Source organism: Hypomesus nipponensis, chromosome 23 (assembly GCF_054491055.1).
Source record: "Hypomesus nipponensis isolate SF chromosome 23, ASM5449105v1, whole genome shotgun sequence".
Classification (NCBI taxonomy): domain Eukaryota; kingdom Metazoa; phylum Chordata; class Actinopteri; order Osmeriformes; family Osmeridae; genus Hypomesus; species Hypomesus nipponensis.
The window spans coordinates 5961680-5981412 of record NC_140383.1 but is presented as its reverse complement, the minus strand read 5'-3'; the positions used below and the strand labels follow the sequence as shown (position 1 = coordinate 5981412).

General features: G+C 43.3%; 2 protein-coding genes across 2 annotated transcripts in view; both read left to right on the top strand.

Moving 5' to 3' along the window:
- Nucleotides 1-11008, top strand: part of ttn.2 (titin, tandem duplicate 2) — a 150455-nt gene extending 139447 nt beyond the window's left edge. Inside the window, exons 225-236 of the mRNA XM_084688466.1 lie at nucleotides 103-405; nucleotides 520-822; nucleotides 927-1511; nucleotides 1600-1905; nucleotides 2025-2324; nucleotides 2427-3002; nucleotides 3096-3401; nucleotides 3508-4101; nucleotides 4206-7602; nucleotides 7750-10145; nucleotides 10240-10602; nucleotides 10710-11008. Of these exons, the coding sequence (XP_084544592.1) occupies nucleotides 103-405; nucleotides 520-822; nucleotides 927-1511; nucleotides 1600-1905; nucleotides 2025-2324; nucleotides 2427-3002; nucleotides 3096-3401; nucleotides 3508-4101; nucleotides 4206-7602; nucleotides 7750-10145; nucleotides 10240-10602; nucleotides 10710-11008 (9728 nt within the window). The remainder of the gene's footprint in view (nucleotides 1-102; nucleotides 406-519; nucleotides 823-926; nucleotides 1512-1599; nucleotides 1906-2024; nucleotides 2325-2426; nucleotides 3003-3095; nucleotides 3402-3507; nucleotides 4102-4205; nucleotides 7603-7749; nucleotides 10146-10239; nucleotides 10603-10709) is intronic.
- A 4992-nt stretch (nucleotides 11009-16000) lies between these two features.
- Nucleotides 16001-19733, top strand: part of ttn.1 (titin, tandem duplicate 1) — a 134311-nt gene continuing 130578 nt past the window's right edge. The window contains exons 1-5 of the mRNA XM_084688433.1: nucleotides 16001-16220; nucleotides 18557-18660; nucleotides 18860-19063; nucleotides 19150-19437; nucleotides 19564-19652. Coding sequence (XP_084544559.1) covers nucleotides 18570-18660; nucleotides 18860-19063; nucleotides 19150-19437; nucleotides 19564-19652 — 672 coding nt within the window. The 5' untranslated portion in view covers nucleotides 16001-16220; nucleotides 18557-18569. The remainder of the gene's footprint in view (nucleotides 16221-18556; nucleotides 18661-18859; nucleotides 19064-19149; nucleotides 19438-19563; nucleotides 19653-19733) is intronic.

The window sequence follows — 19733 nt, the reverse complement described above, 5'->3', positions numbered from 1 at the left end:
CCCAGAATAATTTGAGTATTGCATTTTATTTGGATATAATTGTTTAACATTTCTATCTTTTTTTTCTCTACCCCTTTTTTTCCCTCTTCCTTCTCTTTACAGCCATACCCGGACCACCCAGCACACCAGACATTGTTGATGTAACTCATGAAGGCATGACCGTAACATGGCAGCCACCAGAGGATAATGGTGGCTCCACTCTGGCCGGATACATCATTGAGCGAAAGGAGGTCAGGTCTGACAGATGGATGCGCATCAACAAGAACCCAGTAACAATGACCCGATACAGATCTACAGGTCTGATCGAAGGCTTGGAGTATGAATACAGAGTCACAGCCATTAACTCCAGGGGTGAAGGAAAACCAAGCTTGGGCTCCAAACCTGCTATCGCCATGGATCCCGTTGGTAAGCAAATGAGAAAGATTTTCATTTTACACGTTTTAGAATTGAATGTACAGACCACTGTCACTTTCTATTCCGCCCTATTTCTAATTAAATACTTTTTTCCTGTGTGAGCAGAGCCCCCAACTGCACCTATGCATCCTCGAGTGACAGACAGCACCAGGACCTCAGTGTCTCTGGCCTGGAGTCCACCTGAAGATGAGGGTGGATCCATTGTCACTGGCTACCTGATTGAGATGCAGAAAGTGGACCAGGTGGAATGGACTAAGTGTAACACAACACCTACAAAGATCTGTGAATACACACTGACACATATGCCCCAGGGAGCAGAGTATAAATTCCGTGTCATGGCCTGCAATGCTGGAGGATCAGGAGAACCAGCTGAAATACCAGGGGTGGTTAAGGTTACAGAGATGCTTGGTAAGGAAATATCTAGTCAAAACATAACAATGAATACATGTGTAGGATTGTATTATTCAATGTATTGATAATTGTGGTTTCTAACTTTTAATATTTTCTTTCAGACTATCCTGACTATGAGCTGGATAGCAAGTATGAGGAAGGCTATGTGGTCCGACAGGGTGGAGTTATCAGACTGTCTGTGCCAATCAAGGGTAAACCAGTTCCTACCTGTAAGTGGACCAAGGAAGGCCGAGATATTTCTCACAGAGCCATGATTGTCTCCACTGATGACATCACTGAGCTGGTGATCAAGGAGGCGTACAAAGAGGATACCGGCACCTATGACCTAATTCTGGAAAACAAATGCGGCAAGAAGGTTGTCTACATCAAGGTGAAGGTAATTGGACGCCCTGATGTCCCAGAAGGTCCTCTAGAGTTTGATGATATCCAGGCTCGTTCTGTCAGAGTTAGTTGGAGACCTCCCTCAGACGATGGTGGCTCAGATGTCTTGGGATACATTGTTGAGAGACGCGAGGTTCCTAAGGCAGCTTGGTGCACTGTGGACTCCAGGGTCCTTGAGACATCTCTGGTGGTCAAAGGACTAAAGGAGAATGTTGAGTACCACTTCAAGATATCAGCAGAGAACCAGTTTGGCGTCAGCAGATCCCTAAAATCTGATGAGTCTGTCATACCAAAGACCCCTCTATGTGAGTATTGGTCATGGTTCACACAAACAAATACATAGTTCTTGTGTTGAACAATTCCTCCTCTAACTATGTGTGTTTATATGTACAGGTCCTCCAGAACCACCAAGCAACCCACCAGAAATTATGGATGTCACCAAGAGCACAATCTCTCTGTCCTGGTCCAGGCCCAAGGATGATGGTGGCACCCGTGTCACAGGCTACTTTGTTGAGAGAAGAGAAGTGTCCACTGAGAAGTGGGTGCGTCACAACAAGACACACATCACCACCACCATGTACACTGTAACTGGACTCATCCCTGATGCTGAATACAAGTTCAGGGTAGTCGCTCAGAATGACGTTGGTAAGAGTGAGGCTGGACCCGAATCCGATTCAGTTGTCTGCAAAGATCCATTCGGTGAGTTATCATGACCTTTACTAAAACTCAGCATAACTAAAATTATACAGAATGTATGTAATAAAAGATGACAAAATTACATTGCAGTGTCTATAATAATTACGCCTATTGTTTCACAGACAAACCAAGTCAACCTGGCGAGATTGACATAATCTCAGTTGCCAAGGACTGCATCACTATCCACTGGTTGCGTCCAGAGTGTGATGGTGGAAAGGAGATCCTGGGCTACTGGATAGAGTTCAGAGAGGCAGGGGAAAGTGCCTGGAAGAAATGCAACAAAGAACGTTCCAAGGACAGACAGTTTACCATGGGTGGTCTTATGGAGGCTACAGAGTACGAGTTCCGTATTATTGCTGAGAATGAGACTGGATTGAGCAGGCCCCGCAGAACTGCCATGGGCATTAAGACAAAACTGAGCGGTATGTTAACACATTTTGTTCAAATTATAACATATAACATAAACAAATGTATATCTCCAAATCTCTAATAATCATGCTCATAATATGATTGTGTTTTTATAGTTGGAGAGGCTCCATGTCTGAAGGAGGAAATTAAAGACGTAACTACAAAACTAGGTGAATCTGGAACTTTGGTGTGCCAGATCATTGGCAGACCTCTGCCAGAGATCAAATGGTACCGGTATGGCAAGGAGCTGATCCAGAGCCGCAAATACAAGATGAGTTCTGATGGTCGCAACCATTCTTTGACCGTGGCCACAGATGAACAGGAAGATGAGGGTCTGTACACTTGCAGAGCTGTAAATGAGGCCGGGGAGGTTGAGACCAGCGGAAAGCTTTTCCTACATGCCGCTCCTCAGTTCCACCCCGGCTTCCCTCTGAAAGATAAGTACTATGCTGGCTGTGGAACCAGCCTCCGTCTCCATGTAGTCTACATCGGCCGTCCTATTCCACAGATTATGTGGTTCTATGACAAGAAGCCTTTAAATCCATCTGAGAATGTCATCATTGAGAATACAGAGAGCTACTCTCATCTGGTTGTTCGGAATGTTCAACGCAAGACCAATGCTGGCCGGTACAAGGTGCAAATGAGCAACAAATTCGGCACTGTTGACACCTTCCTTCGTGTTGAAATTCAAGGTAAATAATTTTCCTACAATCCTTGCAAGAATATTAAAGTTTTTTATATCTTAAATTAATTCCCCTTTTTATTTTATTTTACTTTATTTACAGATAAACCTACTATCCCAGAGGGGCCCATTGTTGTGGATGCACTGTTGAAGAGCTCTATAATCATCAGCTGGAAGCCTCCAAAGGATGATGGTGGCTCAATGATCACCAACTACATTGTAGAGAAACGTGAAGCAAAGGAGGGCGAGGAGTGGCACCTTGTGTCATCCTCTGTCTCAGGAACAACTTGCCGCGTTCCCAACCTGACTGAGAGTGCTGGATATTACTTCCGTGTTTCAGCTCAGAACCAATATGGTGTCAGTGCTTCTCTGGAGATTCCATCCGTTCTCATCATTAAGAGTCCATTTGGTGAGTAGGATGACATGTACAGTTACAGGAAAAGAACAAGTTCACTAAAATAATCAGGAAAGGGACGAAAAGTGCATTTCATTAACACTACTGTCTGTATTTTCAGAAAAACCCGGAATCCCACAGCAGCCCGTTGTTACTGGTGTCACAAAGGATTCCTGCGTTGTGTCTTGGAAACCACCAAGTAGTGATGGAGGTGCCAAGATTAAGAACTACTTCCTGGACAAACGTGAGAAGAAGCAAAACAAATGGATTTCAGTCTGCACTGAAGAGATCCACGAGACCACCTACAAGGTCACTGGCCTAATTGAGGGCTTTGAGTATGAGTTCCGTGTCAAGTGTGAGAATATTGGTGGTGAGAGTGATTGGAGTGAAATATCCGAAGCCATCATTCCCAAATCAGAGCACGCTCCACGACCCCCTGTGTTCAGAGACGAGCTTAGAGACATGACCGTGAAGTACAAGGCCAATGCTACATTTGTATGCAAGGTTGTTGGACATCCAAAACCTCTGATCAAATGGTACAGGCGTGGCAAAGAAATTCAGCCTGATGGACAGAAGATCAAAGCACAAGAATTCAAGGGAGGCTATTACCAACTTGTCATAACTGCTGCTGATGAAGACGATGCAACAGTGTATCAAATTAGAGCAACAAACCAAGAAGGATCCATCTCTACAACTGTTAACTTGGATGTGGAGGGTATGCTTTTTCACTTTACAGTGTGTTCATTGGCATTTGACTTGGCATTTTTGTATTGGTTGCCCAATCTCATTTATATGTATATCCCTTTTATGTTTCAACAGTTCCTGCAAAGATTCACTTGCCCGAATATCTCCAGGGCATGGGTGCAGTCCATGCAGTCCGTGGTGATGTGATTACTGTAAAGATCCCTATCACTGGCAAACCTGAACCAGCAATCATCTGGCAGAAGGGGCAAGAAATCCTCTCCAACTCTCCCTACTATCAAGTCATCACCACCCGATCCTTCACTTCACTTGTTTTCCAGAAGGGAGTCCAAAGAAAGGATACTGGTTATTACATTATAACGGCAAAGAACAGATTTGGCACTGACAAGCAAACTATTGAGGTTGATGTGGCAGATGTGCCAGACCCTCCCAAGGGTATCAAAATCAGTGACATCTCCCGTGATTCAATCACTTTAACCTGGGACACTCCAGCCAATGACGGTGGTAGCCCTATCATCAACTACATTGTGGAGAAATGCCCCACTACAGCTGACCGCTGGATCCGTGCAGCCCAAACCACTGAGACTCAGTATACCATGATTAATGTCTTTGGCAAGACAAAGTACCAGTTCCGTGTGATTGCAGAGAACCAGTTTGGGGTCAGTGGGCCGACTGCACCAACTGAGGCAGTTACCACAAAGGAAGATAAGTCTGTTATCAGAAACTATGATGAGGAAGTTGATGAAGAAAGAGAAATCACTAAGGGGGAGGCTCCACAACATAAGATCAAGACCTTGGCATCCATGTACACAATCTCTGAAGAGCTGGCTCGAGGGCAGTTTGGTATTGTCCACCGCTGTGTTGAAATCAGTACCAAAAAGACATACATGGCCAAGTTAATCAAAGTAAAGGGCACAGATCAGGAGCTGGTATACAGGGAAATTGAGACCCTTAACCTAAGTAGACACAAGAACCTGATGTATCTACATGAGTACTTTGAGAGCTTGGATGAGATGGTCTTGATCTACGAGTTCATCTCAGGAGTTGATATCTTTGAACGTCTTGGCACAGCCAACTTTGAGCTTACAGAACAGGAGATTGTTAGGTACTTGAGGCAAGTGTGTCAAGGCATCAAGTTCCTGCACAGTCAGCACTATGGCCATTTTGATATCAGACCTGAAAACATTGTCTACTCCACAAGAAGAAGCACAAATGTTAAGATTATTGAAATGGGCCAAGCAAGACTACTGACCCCAGGAGACAACATCAGAATCCAGTTCACTTCTCCAGAGTACTGCGCTCCTGAAGTCCACCGCCACGATCTGGTGAGCTCACGAACCGACATGTGGTCAGTTGGCGTACTGGCCTATGTACTCCTCAGTGGCCTCAATCCATTTGCTGCAGAGTCCACTACCAAAATGATTGAAAATATCTCAAATGTTGAGTATATTTTCGACGCAGAGGCTTTCAAGGACACCAGTCAGGAAGCAATGGACTTTGTAGACAGGCTTCTGATCAAGGATAGAAAGGTGCGTATGACAGCTTCTGAAGCTTTGGAGCATCCCTGGTTGAAGATGAAGCTGGAAAACGTTAGCACAAAGATCATTAAAACACTGAGACACAGAAGGTATTACCAGACAGTGGTAAAGAAGGAGTGGAACACCATTGTATCAGCTGCACGTGTAGCCTACGGTGGGGCTTTCAGAAGCCAGAGAGGAGTGTCTTTTGCCAGGGTGAAGATTGCATACCCCACCCAGGGTGTTCGTGCAGGCTCAGTCATGCATGGAACTGCTGAGGAAGGCGGACATGTCCGATTCACTTGCAGCATTGATAACTATGACAAGACCACACAGGTGAGCTGGTACTTTGGTTCACGACAACTGCATCCAAGTACCAAATATGAAATTTCTTACAGCAATGGATTTGCCAGCATTTATGTGAAGGACATCGAAGCATCTGATGATGGTGTCTACAGGTGCAAAGTTGTTAATGAGGACAGTGAGGCTAGTGCCTGTGGAGAACTCTTTGTTGAAACTGTCAGGTCATACCGCGAATACTTCTTGGGACGCACTGTCAAGAAACTGAGGGGCAAGCTTGACAAGACAAAACTGTTGCAGAGACCTCCTGAGTTCACTCTGCCTCTCTACAACCGTGCAGCTTACATTGGTGAGGATGTGCGTTTTGGTGTCACCATCACTGTGCATCCAGAACCCCATGTCACATGGCTGAAGGCAGGCCAGAGAATCAAACCAGGTGACAATGACAGGAAGTACACCTTCACTAGCGACAAGGGTCTCTATCAGCTGATGATCCACAACCTGGATCTTGAGGATGACGCAGAGTACACTGTCATGGCTAACAACAAGTTTGGTGAGGACAGCTGCACAGCTCGTCTCACAGTAACTCATCACCCAGTGACGGAGGAGACCATGAGGCCTATGTTCAAACGTCTGTTGGCTAACGTGGAGTGTGGTGAAGGAAACAGTGTCCGCTTTGACCTCAGAGTTTCAGCTATACCAGCACCCACTCTCAAGTGGGAGAAGGATGGTCAGCCTCTGCAGTTTGGACCACAGATTGCAGTTGTTCAAGAGGATGTAGACTATCATGTTCTGCACATCAGAGAAACTCTTATTGAAGACTCTGGAGTCTACAAGGTTACTGCAACAAATGCTGCTGGATCTGCGAGCTGCCAAGCCACACTAAAGGTGGAGCGCCTCACATACACAAGGAGAGAATATAAGAGTGAAGAGGAGAAACAGAGGTATGTGCAGAAACAGATTGAAAAGACAATGAAGATGGCCCAGCACATCGCAACTACCGAAGAACACCTAGGACTCAATCCTGCGGCCCAAGAGGCCTTGAAACATGCTGCAGATATCTACAAGCCTGCAGTGAGCACCAAACATATCCAGGGTGAGTTTGACATTGCGAAAGAAACACAGGTCAAAAAGACAACTGTGGAGGAGAGGACAATCCGAATGCCCTATGAGATCCCTGAACCTCGTGTCCATGATGCTACAGCTTTGGATGAGGATATGTTGATCAAACACTTTGTGCCTCTCTCTGATATGAAGTGGTACAGGAAACTCAGAGACCAGTATGAGATGCCTGAGAAAATGGACAAGATTGTCCAGAAGAGACAAAAACGCATCCGTCTCTCCAGATGGGAGCAGTTCTATGTAATGCCCCTACCTAGAATTACTGACCAGTACAGGCCAAGATGGCGTATTCCAAAGCTCACACAGGATGACTTGGAAACTGTCAGACCAGCCAGGCGCTCACCTTCCCCTGAGTCTGAGGCTTCATTCAGATCAAGAAGACGTTCTCTGGGTGACATGAGCGATGAGGCGCTTCTAATGCCCATTGATGACTACATGTCCCTGAAAAGAGCTGAGGAGGAGAAGATGACACTGGATGATGAGCTGGAGCTTGGATACTCTGCCTCCCCACCTAGCGGCAGCCCTGTTCGCTTTGAGTTATCTTCCTTGCGACGCCCATCACCACGACATGTGGAGCATGTTTCCAGAAAAGAGAGAGAAATAAAAGTAGTTGAGGGAGCCAAGACAACAGAAGTCCGCTCTCTCTCCCACTACATGAGAAGGAGGAGATCCCTCTCTCCCACATACATTGAGCTGATGCGTCCTGTGTCTGAACTAATAAGACCTCCCCGTGCACGTCCTCCAGTGGAGTTTGAGGGTGAAGTTGTGGAAAGAAGGTCCCCAACTCCTGAAAGGACACGCCCACGCTCTCCCAGTCCTGTCTCTGATGAGAGATCCTCTCGGTCATCTTCCAGGTTTGAGAGGTCAGCCAGATTTGACATTATGTCTAGATATGAGTCCAGAAAAGCTGCCCTGAAGTCAGAGAAGAAGTATCAAGTTGTGAGCCAGACACCTTTCAGTCTGGACCATACCCCTCGCATAACTGTTAGGATGCGTTCTCACCGTGTGCCATGTGGTCAGGACACCAAGTTTACTCTGAATGTCCAAGCTAAACCTCAAGCTGAAATTACATGGTTCCACAATGGACAACAGATTCTGGAAAGCAGCAAATACCAGTTCACCAACATGAGTGGAGTGCTGTCCATCCAAATCTTTGAATGTCAGGCTGAGGATAGTGGCACATATCGTGTTGTGTGTGCTAATGCTAAGGGTGAGGCTTCAGACTATGGCACCCTGGATGTGTCCGGAGGGGAATTCACAACTTACTCATCGCGACGTAAAGATGAAGAGGTTCCCAAACCATTTGTCCCTGATATCACTAAGACAGATCATTATCACACATCATCTTTCAAGGTAGCTTCCTCCTCGAAAACGCACTTGGAGGTGCAAGAAACCAAATCTAAGCTGACTGAGACACGTGAGGTTGTTTCACATGACAGATACTCGGCTACGTCTGACAGATACTCATCAGCTGAAAGATATGCCTCCTCTATCAAATACGCTTCAACAGAATACTTGTCATCATCTTATTCATCAGCATCGTCTGAGAGGTTTTCTGAGAGAAAAACAGCTGAGGCCAAAGCCAAGACTCTGAAGTCCACTGCTGCCGATGAGGTGGCTGTTCGCAAAGTGAAGGCTACTCTGCCTGCAAGAATACTCACTAAACCGCAGTCTGTTACTGTCGCAGAGGGAGAGTCTGCTAGGTTCACTTGTGACATTGATGGTGAACCAGCACCAAGTGTGACATGGATGCACGAGGGGCAAACTATTGTCTCCTCTTCCCGTCACCTAGTGACCACAACTCAATACAAGTCCACCTTTGAGATTTCCTCTGTTCAGTTTTCTGATGAGGGCAACTACATTCTGTTGGTCGAGAACTCTGAAGGCAGACAGGAAGCTCGATTCACTGTTACCATTCACAGGCCTGCTCCTAAAGAGGAGGTTACTGTGAAGTCCCCAGAGCCATCCATTAAATCCCCTGAACCATCAGTAAAATCCCCCGAACCGTCAGTAAAATCACCTGAACCGTCAGTAAAATCACCTGAACCGTCAGTGAAATCACCTGAACCGTCAGTGAAATCACCTGTACCGTCAGTGAAATCACCTGAACCGTCAGTGAAATCACCTGAACCGTCAGTGAAATCACCTGAACCGTCAGTGAAATCACCTGTACCATCAGTAAAATCACCTGTACCATCAGTGAAATCACCTGTACCATCAGTGAAATCACCTGAACCATCAGTGAAATCACCTGTACCATCAGTGAAATCACCTGAACCATCAGTGAAATCACCTGTACCATCAGTGAAATCTCCTGAGCCAAGGATCAAATCCCCAGAGCCAGAAGGAATCAAATCTCCAAGGAGTGTCAAGTCACCTGAACCAATAACTTCACCCCCACGGGTAAAATCTCCTGAGCCAATCACCTCTCCTCAAAGAATGAAATCTCCTCTCACAGTTAAGTCCCCGGAGCCAATCACCTCTCCACAGAGGATGAAGTCCCCTCCCCCAATCAAGTCTCCTGAACCGATCACCTCGCCTCAACGAGTGAAATCCCCCCCCACTGTCAAGTCCCCAGAGCCAATCACTTCACCTCTCAGGGTAAAGTCCCCGCCTACTGTCAAGTCCCCAGAGCCAATTGCTTCACCTCCCAGGGTGAAATCTCCCCCACCTGTCAAGTCCCCAGAGCCAATCACCTCACCTCCCAGAATGAAATCCCCTCCACCAATCCTTTCTCCAAAAAGAGTGAGGTCTCCACCAACTGTCAAATCTCCAACTCCTTCAAAGGCACCCAAGATCGTAAAACAAGTCACTGCAGAGGCTTATGAGAGCAAAGTGAAAATATATTGTGTTGCTGAAAGCAGTGTGCTAGAAGTCGTCTGGTATATGAATGGAAAGAAACTGACACAGAGCAGCCACTATGAGTTCTGTAGTTCTGCTGATGGAACCTGCTATCTCTACATCAATGACCTCTCTGATAGTGACCAGGGTGAATACACCTGTGAAGTCACCACTGAAGGAGGGGTCTCCAAGTCTTCCTTCTCTTTTGTTGGCCAAGTGTTTCAGTCCATCCGCACCAAAATAACATCTTATGTGGAGCAGCAAATGGCCATCAGAGGTAAGGAGAATTTTGTTTTTCATAGATTAAAACAAATCATATACGTTAAAGGTTTTGTCTCATGGTCAAAATGTTGCTTTCCTATTTATTTCAGGATCAATGAAAACACAAGAACTACAAATGACAAGTCAAAAGGAGGCAACAGCGATGGCCTCCCTTATGAAATCAGAACAGATGATGAAGAAAGAAATCCACGGAGAGTCCAAAATGGTTATGATGGAGCAAAGCATGATGGAACATGAGAGCTTCTCCTCCCAGGCTGTCCAAATGTCTTCCTCTATGCAGGAGACCTCCTTCAGTAGCTCCAGCTTAGCTGAGGTCAAGTTTGAAACAATGTCAATGTCCAGTATGTCCTCCTTAACCTCAGAGACATACGCTATGAGCTCCAGCAGCCTGACCGAGATGTCCAGCCATGTTGAGGGATCCTCAATGACAGCCATTCGCCACAGCAGTCAAGGTAAGGGTTTTTTTAAGGCTACACTGAATACATGTCGTCAGTCCATATGCTGTGCTGTCAATTTTGTGTATTTCATGGTTTGTCTAAACATGTAATGTTTTATGTAGGTTCTGCACCAAGAATTGAGGCTCTCCCAGAAGACATAAGCATTGAGGCAGGAAAGGTCCTGACTGTTGCCTGCGCCTTCTCTGGAGACCCAACACCTCACATAGAGTGGTCCCGCTCAGGAAGAACCCTGCCAGGCGAGCAAGAGAGTGGCAGGTTCCATATTGAGACAATGGATGACCTCACCACACTCATCATCACTGGTGTAAGACAGGACGATGCTGGGGCATACACCCTTAAACTGTCAAATGAGCTTGGATCTGACACAGCAACAGTTAACATTAGCATTCGATCAATGTAAAAACAGCCAATTTAATTTCTATCCTCCCCTTTCCCTCCTTCAATGCCTTTTTATTTATTAATTGAACAAAATAATCTTACTAGATAAAGACCTGGATTCCTGTTCTTGTAAATATGAACTATTTTTATACCAAACTTGACATTAATTTATGCCAAACTAGACTAAAGTCTAAAGTTGTTATAAAATGTGCCATATTGGATAATTATGACTTAGGATTTTTGATCCATTTTTCTGTGACATGTACATAATGTATATAGCCGAATTTAACGGTTATGGGAAATGTATGAATTGTTATTTATGACAATATTAACTGAAACAAATGAAACTGATGTTTAAAAGGAGAAAGTTTCACATGAAACGAATACCCTGTTAAACCTGAAACTAAACTCTGTGCCTCAACAATAAGTTGAAGTCTTAAGATTGCCTCAACAGGTAGAGAGGCTCCCTGTTGAAGTTTACAAAATCAGAGAGACAATATTATACACTGTATGTTTCTATGTGCAGTGATATTACAGTACTCCTATGAATTGTAACATGATCCTAAGACCCTGAGTGCTGTTTGCATATTACCCTCATGGAAGCAGCATAAACTGGTCTTGTGATCTGACTGACTATGTCATACCACCATTTTAATGACATGCTCACAGTGCGAGCGGCCTGCACTCAGTGAGCTAAAATGTTTTTTTTTTGTGCTCTATTTCTGGCTAATGACTGTTTGAATACACTTTCAGAAGTAACATCACCTGGCCATTAGGAAAGAAAGTCCATTCTGCACTTGTTTGCAGAGGTAGAGCCATCTCTTGGAGGACTGCAGTGTGTTTGTGTGATAGCTTTAGAATTTCACCGTCAGTTGCATGGGCAAACATCAAGCAAGCGTACCGCAGTGACACCATCCACTGTGTTAAGTGAAGAAAAATTATTGTTTGCCCTGCACTTTGGTTTGATTGAAATTAGAATTTTAGCTATATCTATTTACGCAACCTCCTTGAGTTTTATTCATTATTGATTTAATAAAGCATGATATCAGCACCACAAAATGTCTGTGTTTTTAATGATTTGTCTGACTTATTTCTTGCTATTCATAACAATCGTCGAGAAAGTTTGGAAGAGACTCAAACTGGGTAAGAGAGATGTGAAAATCACATGATTTGACGCTGAACTTGCACTAGGCCCTACCTTATTAATTCATGAATCATTCAAAACATTTAAGCGTTGGGTGGGTCCAGGGGGCAGCCTCCGGGGATGAAAAATGCAGAATGCCAATGCAGAAGTGGCTTAAAGTGCAATACCGCCGAGGGTCGACGCCAGGGGCAGGCTCCAAAAAACTCTGGCTCCAATTGACTCCCATTCAAAAATCGCCAAATTATCTCATGAAATACTAAGTCAAAACAAAGTGTTTACAATTCATTATGGTGTCATTAACTAGATTCCCTTCTTCTTATTAGTTTCCTGGCTGTCCATCTGAAAATAATTAGATAATTATGTAGATAGTAGGCCTTAAAGATCGGTATATTTGGGGGAGTGGATTGATTGACAAGTCTACTAGCCAGCGGCATAGAGGCGAAAGCCCGAGGTGGGCGTGCATCGCGTCTTCGGCTTCTCCCGCCCTTCGCGCCCTCCCAACTCCGCCTTCTCGTTCAAATTTGATAACTTCTGGTTCCAAAAACCAAAGATGGCGACCAGGAGGTCAATAATCGAGGCTTCAAAACGGGCTTTCACAAACCAATGGGTGACGTCACGATGACTATGGCTTCAAGTCAGCCGGGCTGCAGGCGGCTGCAGACGACGCCGGTGCTGCAAGTCGAATGCACCTAGTCTATGGTTGGGTCTTTTTTTTTTTTTTTTTTTTTACAATTTGGGAAGGTTTCAGAATTTCATCTAACTTAATTGAGTTCAACAGATAAAATTACCTGCACTGAAAATGCAGTATGTCACGTGTTCAGATTGTCAATAGGTGCGTTCGACTTCATGCAGCGCCGGCGGCGCCGACAGTCTTGAAGCTGAGAATGCCATTGGCTGCTTCAAGTCAGCCGGGCTGCAGGCGGCTGCAGGCGACGCCGGCGCTGCATGAAGTCGAACACACCTAGTGACTTTCACCCATTTCCATGCATTCATTTCCACTAAACTAGTACCTGAATATAGTCCTATATTAGACATTCTCTGCTATAGTGCTAGAAAGTTGTAATTGTCCAAACTGGTCCTGCTAGGGACAGCGAGTTTACGTTAGCCTTCTGCTAGTAGTAGTACTAATAGGCTACTAGCTTGGTCGTCACAGGCACGCGCCGGTTCTATTGTTCGAAAAGTTTGCATTTTGTTTGCTTCTTCCTTGCAATCAACATTCTTCTGGATTATAAAGCTTCTTGCGTTTCTCAAGACCTTGCCAACGTTAATTAAATACATTTCAGCACCATGGAATCGGAATATAGTTTAAAGATTTACGTCGAATGGTACAGAAGATGGCGCCATTGCACACAGTGTTCCTCGAGGACCACAGGAAGATATCATGGTGTCCAGCGACCTGAAAAAGCTCCTGTCTAAACAAGTAATTACTGGCAAAGATTCTTTGACTTTATGTAGACACCTATGTTTATGAATAGTATTACACACCTTTATGCAAACACAATGACTTAAAAGCAGTAGTCAAAATGCTACTTTCTGGTTTTATAAACAATCATCAAACTGAATCCACTGAAGAGGCTAATGTGCCACTGTGTAAGTGTTAATACAGTGTTAATACCCCGAACACACACACAAACTCACACACTTTATCTGTGGTGATGGTATGATAGACCTTGTCACAGCTGCTGCAGAGTTCTATCCCAGCAAATAAGCTACTCTGAAAATCAGACATAGTTAGCTGCCAAAGAGTTCTACTCAAGCAGAATAACTAATGATGAACTATAATCTAGTACAGCTGTGGGAGTAAGATCAAGGGACAAATGTAATGCCCTGGAATTTTAAGCCCAATAATTCCTGCAAATAATGGACTTTCATAAACATTATTCGGGGCCACTTAGTGTCTGTACTAGACTTCTCCTCTCCTGTTAACCCTGTGTCCCAGCACCTCTAGTCAGAGAGACTTGCCCCTTATGTATCACACTGGCGAGAGGAGTTAGAGCTCCCAAACTTGGATTTAGGGCTCTGCAGCTGTCCCAGTGTGAAATATGAGCCCACCAGGCTGAGACCTGAAGCCATTGCAAAACCCTGGCCTGCGAGACAGAAATGGCTTGGCTGTATAAATCAAATTCCCATCCCCAGGACTGGCTAGCAGAAATAACCTGTCAGTGTACCAAAGACTGGGGGTCAGTCTGGGAGGGGCCTGGTCTTGAAAACCCATGCCTGCACTTTGCAAATGGAACCATCACACAGTGCCGACTCACACTTCAACCCGGGCCCTTCATTGCAAATGTCCCCCAATCTGATCAGGCAGTTTGCTAACAACAGCTTCTGAATGTTTTCAAACTATTGAAGGAGGAGGATTTACTTAATTGAGATTAAATACTTCCAACAATGCGTGTTGTGGATCAAGTTCCTGCAAAAATGTTTTGTAAAACAAGCCAAACCTTAGTCAATAAGAAAATTACCCAGGGTTACAAAAACTGAAGAAACTAAAAAAAAAAAAAAACTAAGTGTGACAATGACAATGTTAATAGCATGCTGTAGTATACATTTGCTAAAGAAAAAAGATAATTAGGCACAATTAACTATGACTGACAAATGTATCAATTAATTGATAACTTGGAAGTTCAAAGCAGATATAAAGTAATAGAAACACAGTTTTGTTACATTAGCTTCCTGTGACAAGAACCTAACCTTACGAATGATTCAGTTGTGTAAGACAGGGCTGGTCGCAGTGCGGCCTTCAGCAATTTGTTACTTTAGGTACCTGGTGATATGGAGCATCAGGACACACTTTTGTCATTAGGTGGTCTATTGTAGCAGGCTTTGTCTGCCTCTGATCCGGAGATCTCTTTAATACAGCCTAAACTAAGCCCAGACACTCACAGAGCAAACAACCTTTTCAGGTTTGAAAGGTTGCTATTTGTATAATCATTTCCTCTTAGACATTTGAAAGACAGTTCCCCATTCAGCAAATTGAAATGAATACTTTGATGGTTCATAACTATTCATAACTATAGCTAACTACTTTTTATATATATATATATATATATATATATATATATATATATATATATATATATATATATATATATTTATACATATATAAATATATAATTATGTTTATTAATGCAGTTGAAAACTAAAGTGGTCCATCATTCCATCAAATCAAACTGCTATATCCAAAAAGGAGAATATTTAATCAATGGTTTGATCAATTTCCCTTTTAGGGAAAGGCATGTGAAATAGTATGGGCCATTTTCAGAATGAATTACTGAGTTACTTAAGCAGAATGTTGTTACCAAACCTGATTACGAAACCTTCAGATTTCATTCAAATATGATTCCACAAAAAATATTTAAGATTCTTTGGTCTTACTGTAATAGTGTATACATATTGATACAGATATTTTGACTGTAAGGATGGGTCGGTCTCATTGTGTTTTATGAACATAATGTAGAGAGAAACAAGCATGGTGGCCATGGTGTCTGTACAGTGTTTTCTGCTGTCTTGTAACGGGGGTTTTCAGTTTGAGTGACAGGGACAGCCACTTACTCCTTATGGTCACCAGCTATTTAATGACTCAGGGTATCTAACCAGTAATGTAAGAAAAAACAAATATTACTAAGAGTACAAATAGTGAGTGGACAATTCTCTAATACTTAATGAACGTCAATGAAAACAGACAAATCGCCTGACCATAACAGAGAAATCAACCACAGACTAGCGGGAGGGAGTTGAGTGACAGGTGGGAAGTTGCATAAATGGACTCTTCTCCCATGATGCCCCCAAGAGAGTGACCAATGGGGAGTGACAGAGCAGTGATGATGCTGATTTGTCCCCAAGTATATAAAGTTAAAGAACCATATTGTCACTTCTGAGCAGTTGGAGCATTCCCAGCCTTGCCTCAGGTGTAGGGATTGCAAGGAAAAAGCAAAACTACACGCTACACTGTGTAGTTTTGTTTTTAGGGGATATTTCGAGGCTCAACCGTTCTCACCTTGGATATTTTGGAAACATTCTGGATAAGGAGATTGTTGCATTAGTCACCTGGGCACAGTCCCATCTGTTCAAGGCACCCTTGTGGATACAAGTGAGTAGTTTACACCCTGTATCCACACATACCTCTAACATTTGTTTACTTATTTCTTGTTTAGCTTATTTACTGGTAAAAGATACATTTTCTTGCCAGTGAGGATTTAGTAAAAAGCTTGTCTCATAGTTCAATATAAAAATATCATACTGTGTTACTTCCATTTTGACATTTAGTTCAATTATTGTTGCTTTTGAGCTGCTGTTTTCTGAGCTTTTCAAGGTTAATAAACGTATGAAGTTTGTGGAATGATTTCAGAAAATCCAAGAATAGCCCATGATAGCATTAGCGTGGTGTCCCAGCTGGGTCTCTATGTCTTTTTAAGGGAATCAGCAGCAGGGCTATCAGTTGCACCTCCAGCTATGTGCCACATGGTGGCTGTCAATCAAGCAAGGGGGACAAGGTATTTTTGGCCACTGCCATATCTGTCCCTCAGATTCCAGTTTTTAAACATCGGAAGTTAAATCAGTTCCCTACACAGTTTTTATGAAGGTCTTATATGATGTTTTTTTTTTTTTTTTCAGTGTTGACTGCCCAGCAATCATGTGTGTTGTTTTTGATAGTTCAAATGAGCAGATCAGTCTAATTGTATACCTTGACGTGTAGGTCAATTGGTGTCATTCTAATCTACTGCTCAGATTATTATTTTTTATTTATGATGCTTGACCAGCTACATGTGGGAGTTTGGGATATGTAGTCATGTTTGTTTGAAGCATGCTCTGATATTTCCCTTTTCATGTGAAAGTTGTGGTTTGGGATTTGATAGACAGGAGCAGTCTGGTGGAAGAGCTGCACAGTGACAGGCCTATAACTAGGCCTAGGCTGACACTGCTAGTCACGTAGGCCTTTGGTATCACTGTACAGATACTGCCATTTTACATCTAGTTAAGATGTAGTCTCCTGTCATTGGTTATGAATAAGCTTTGATTATGGAGTTCTATAAATATGTGTGATTGAATCTGGTTTGACTGTGGTATATAGAATCAGGGGTTACTGGCTGGTCATGGCAGGTAGCAAATGGCAAAGGACAGTGACAGATGGGTTTCCTTGGTTGTTGAGGACAGCTCCCCTTTACAACTGTATAAAACAAGACAACATTGTTTGTGTTTCCTTTCCTTTCATCACTATCAGAGCTGGTATTGAAAATGCTTTAATACAGAGTTTCAATCTGGAGGGCTGAATGCCATGAGTATATTTGATTATTTTATGAAATATAAATATATTTTTGGTAACATTTAGGTAAAATGAAAGGTAGGATACGAATGATTGAATAATACTCAATCTGTTTTAGTCTCAAATATGAATTGCAGACTATTTCTGAAGTTCTTTGTGTGCTTTCAAAGGGGCATGGGTGTTTCTAAGAAACCATGACATGGTCCAATGGTATAATAGCCTAAATAAAATTTGACAGTTGTAGAATTATTCTTTAATGTTTTCTGTCATTATAATCAATCCAATAAAACATACGTAAATGTATGAAAGTAGAATGTGCATTTTAATAACAGTAAAAAGCCTGTTGTGGACAGAGAGAGAGTACTTGAAGATGAAATTTGAAGCCAACAGCTATTTTTAGTTCCAATCTTGGACTTTAGCGGCATTCAGGGTTCTGTATCTGTACTGAATGTCACAGGATTTGTGATATCTGTGATATTTAAAGAAAATTATATTTCAATTATTATTAAACCCGCTTGTGATCACTGTTTGCAATCTTGGAATGGGATTGAATACATTTGTAATGCTGTTATGACCCTTCTGCTATGCAAATGTACAGTAGATTTGTGTAACTTACATTTCCTTCAAGGTGTTAAATCGAGGTGAAATGTGTGTTAGTCAATTTTGCCATCTGTCCATCGTTATTTAGATTTAGTGGCTATCATTTTGTGCACTACAGCTGCGTTTAAGATACAAAGGCACGCAAATATGGTTTAGAGTGGCGCCACGCATTATTAATGTATTCCACCATCAGAGAATGTGAGGATTGCTGATGTTTAAGTTGTCTGAGGCTTGTCACTGACTGCTGGTTGTAGTGTCCTAGTGTTTGGCTTGACACCCAACCCCGCAAAGAGTCCCTGGTGCCTGTTGAGCCACAGGCAGTCAGGACCGACATGCTGCTTTCGGCCAGGTGCAGGGGCGCAGGGACAGCCAAAACTGATGACTTAGTTTCTTTGACTCTCTCAGAGACTATAAATACGCTCTTGCTCCCAGAGAGTTATGGAACTTCAGTGCTGGACATAATCAAAGCCATACCTTTCGAATTTAAAAATAATGTATGATTAACTTTCTGAAGTGTTTTGAAAAGGGGGTAATTCTGTTTCTGCATGTATCTCTCATTCCAGGGTGTCTATCAAAATGTCGACACAGGCGCCAACATTTACACAGCCGTTACAAAGCGTTGTGGCACTTGAGGGTAGTGCTGCAACGTTTAAGGCTCAAGTTAGTGGTAAGGAAAACTATTTTGTTTCATAGCATACAAATAAAATGTTTGTGACACTGTCCAGCCCAAATACTTTGATAGTTCTATTAAAACGTTGTCCATTAACAGTTAAGCATTTGAAACCAATACTTTTGCTTGGATGCAGTAGTCCTTAACACCTACCAGATAATAGATATATATAATGAATTCCCATATCTATCTGTAGGTTCTCCAGTTCCTGAGGTGAGCTGGTTCCGTGATGGCCAGGTTCTTACTGCTGCGGCTCTGCCCGGCGTTCAGATCTCGTTCAGCGATGGCCGCGCTGTTCTGACGATCCCTGCTGTGACAGCCGCACACAGTGGAAGATTTTCTGTGAGAGCTACCAATGGAGCTGGACAAGCCACTAGCACCGCTGAACTCCTTGTTACAGGTAAATACTAACCTTTCTTATAACTGCAAGATGGATGCAGGAATTGGTTTAAGGAAACAACCACACACTGTCTCCTCTTTCTACAGCGGAGACTGCGCCACCCAATTTCATTCAGAGACTTCAGAGTATGACCGTGAGACAAGGAAGCCAAGTCAGATTGGATGTTCGTGTGGCAGGAATCCCTACACCTGTGATTAAGTTCTACAGAGAAGGAGCTGAGATACAAAGCTCCGCTGACTTTCAGATTGTTCAAGAAGGAGACCTTTACAGTTTGTTAATTGCTGAAGCTTTCCCAGAGGATTCTGGAACCTACTCCGTAAATGCTTCAAACAGCAGTGGACGGGCTACCTCCACTTGTGAACTACTAGTTCAGGGTAAGATTTTTAAAAGTGAGAGGTTGAGAGAGTACAGTCTTGAGTATGAATCAGAAAATTAACCCCAGGCAAAGACTTTGCTAACTTGATACTAACAAATGTATAATTGAATTGTCTGTTCCCCAGGTGAAGAGGTAGCAGTGCCTGCTAAGAAGACCAAAACAGTTGTGTCTACTTCTCAGATCTCTCAGACTCGCCAGACTAGAGTTGAGAAGGTACAGTGACAAACATCAAGGAACTTTCTCTGTCTCTCTCTCTTGTCTCTCTCTATCGTATTCCTCTCTTACGCTTGTCAA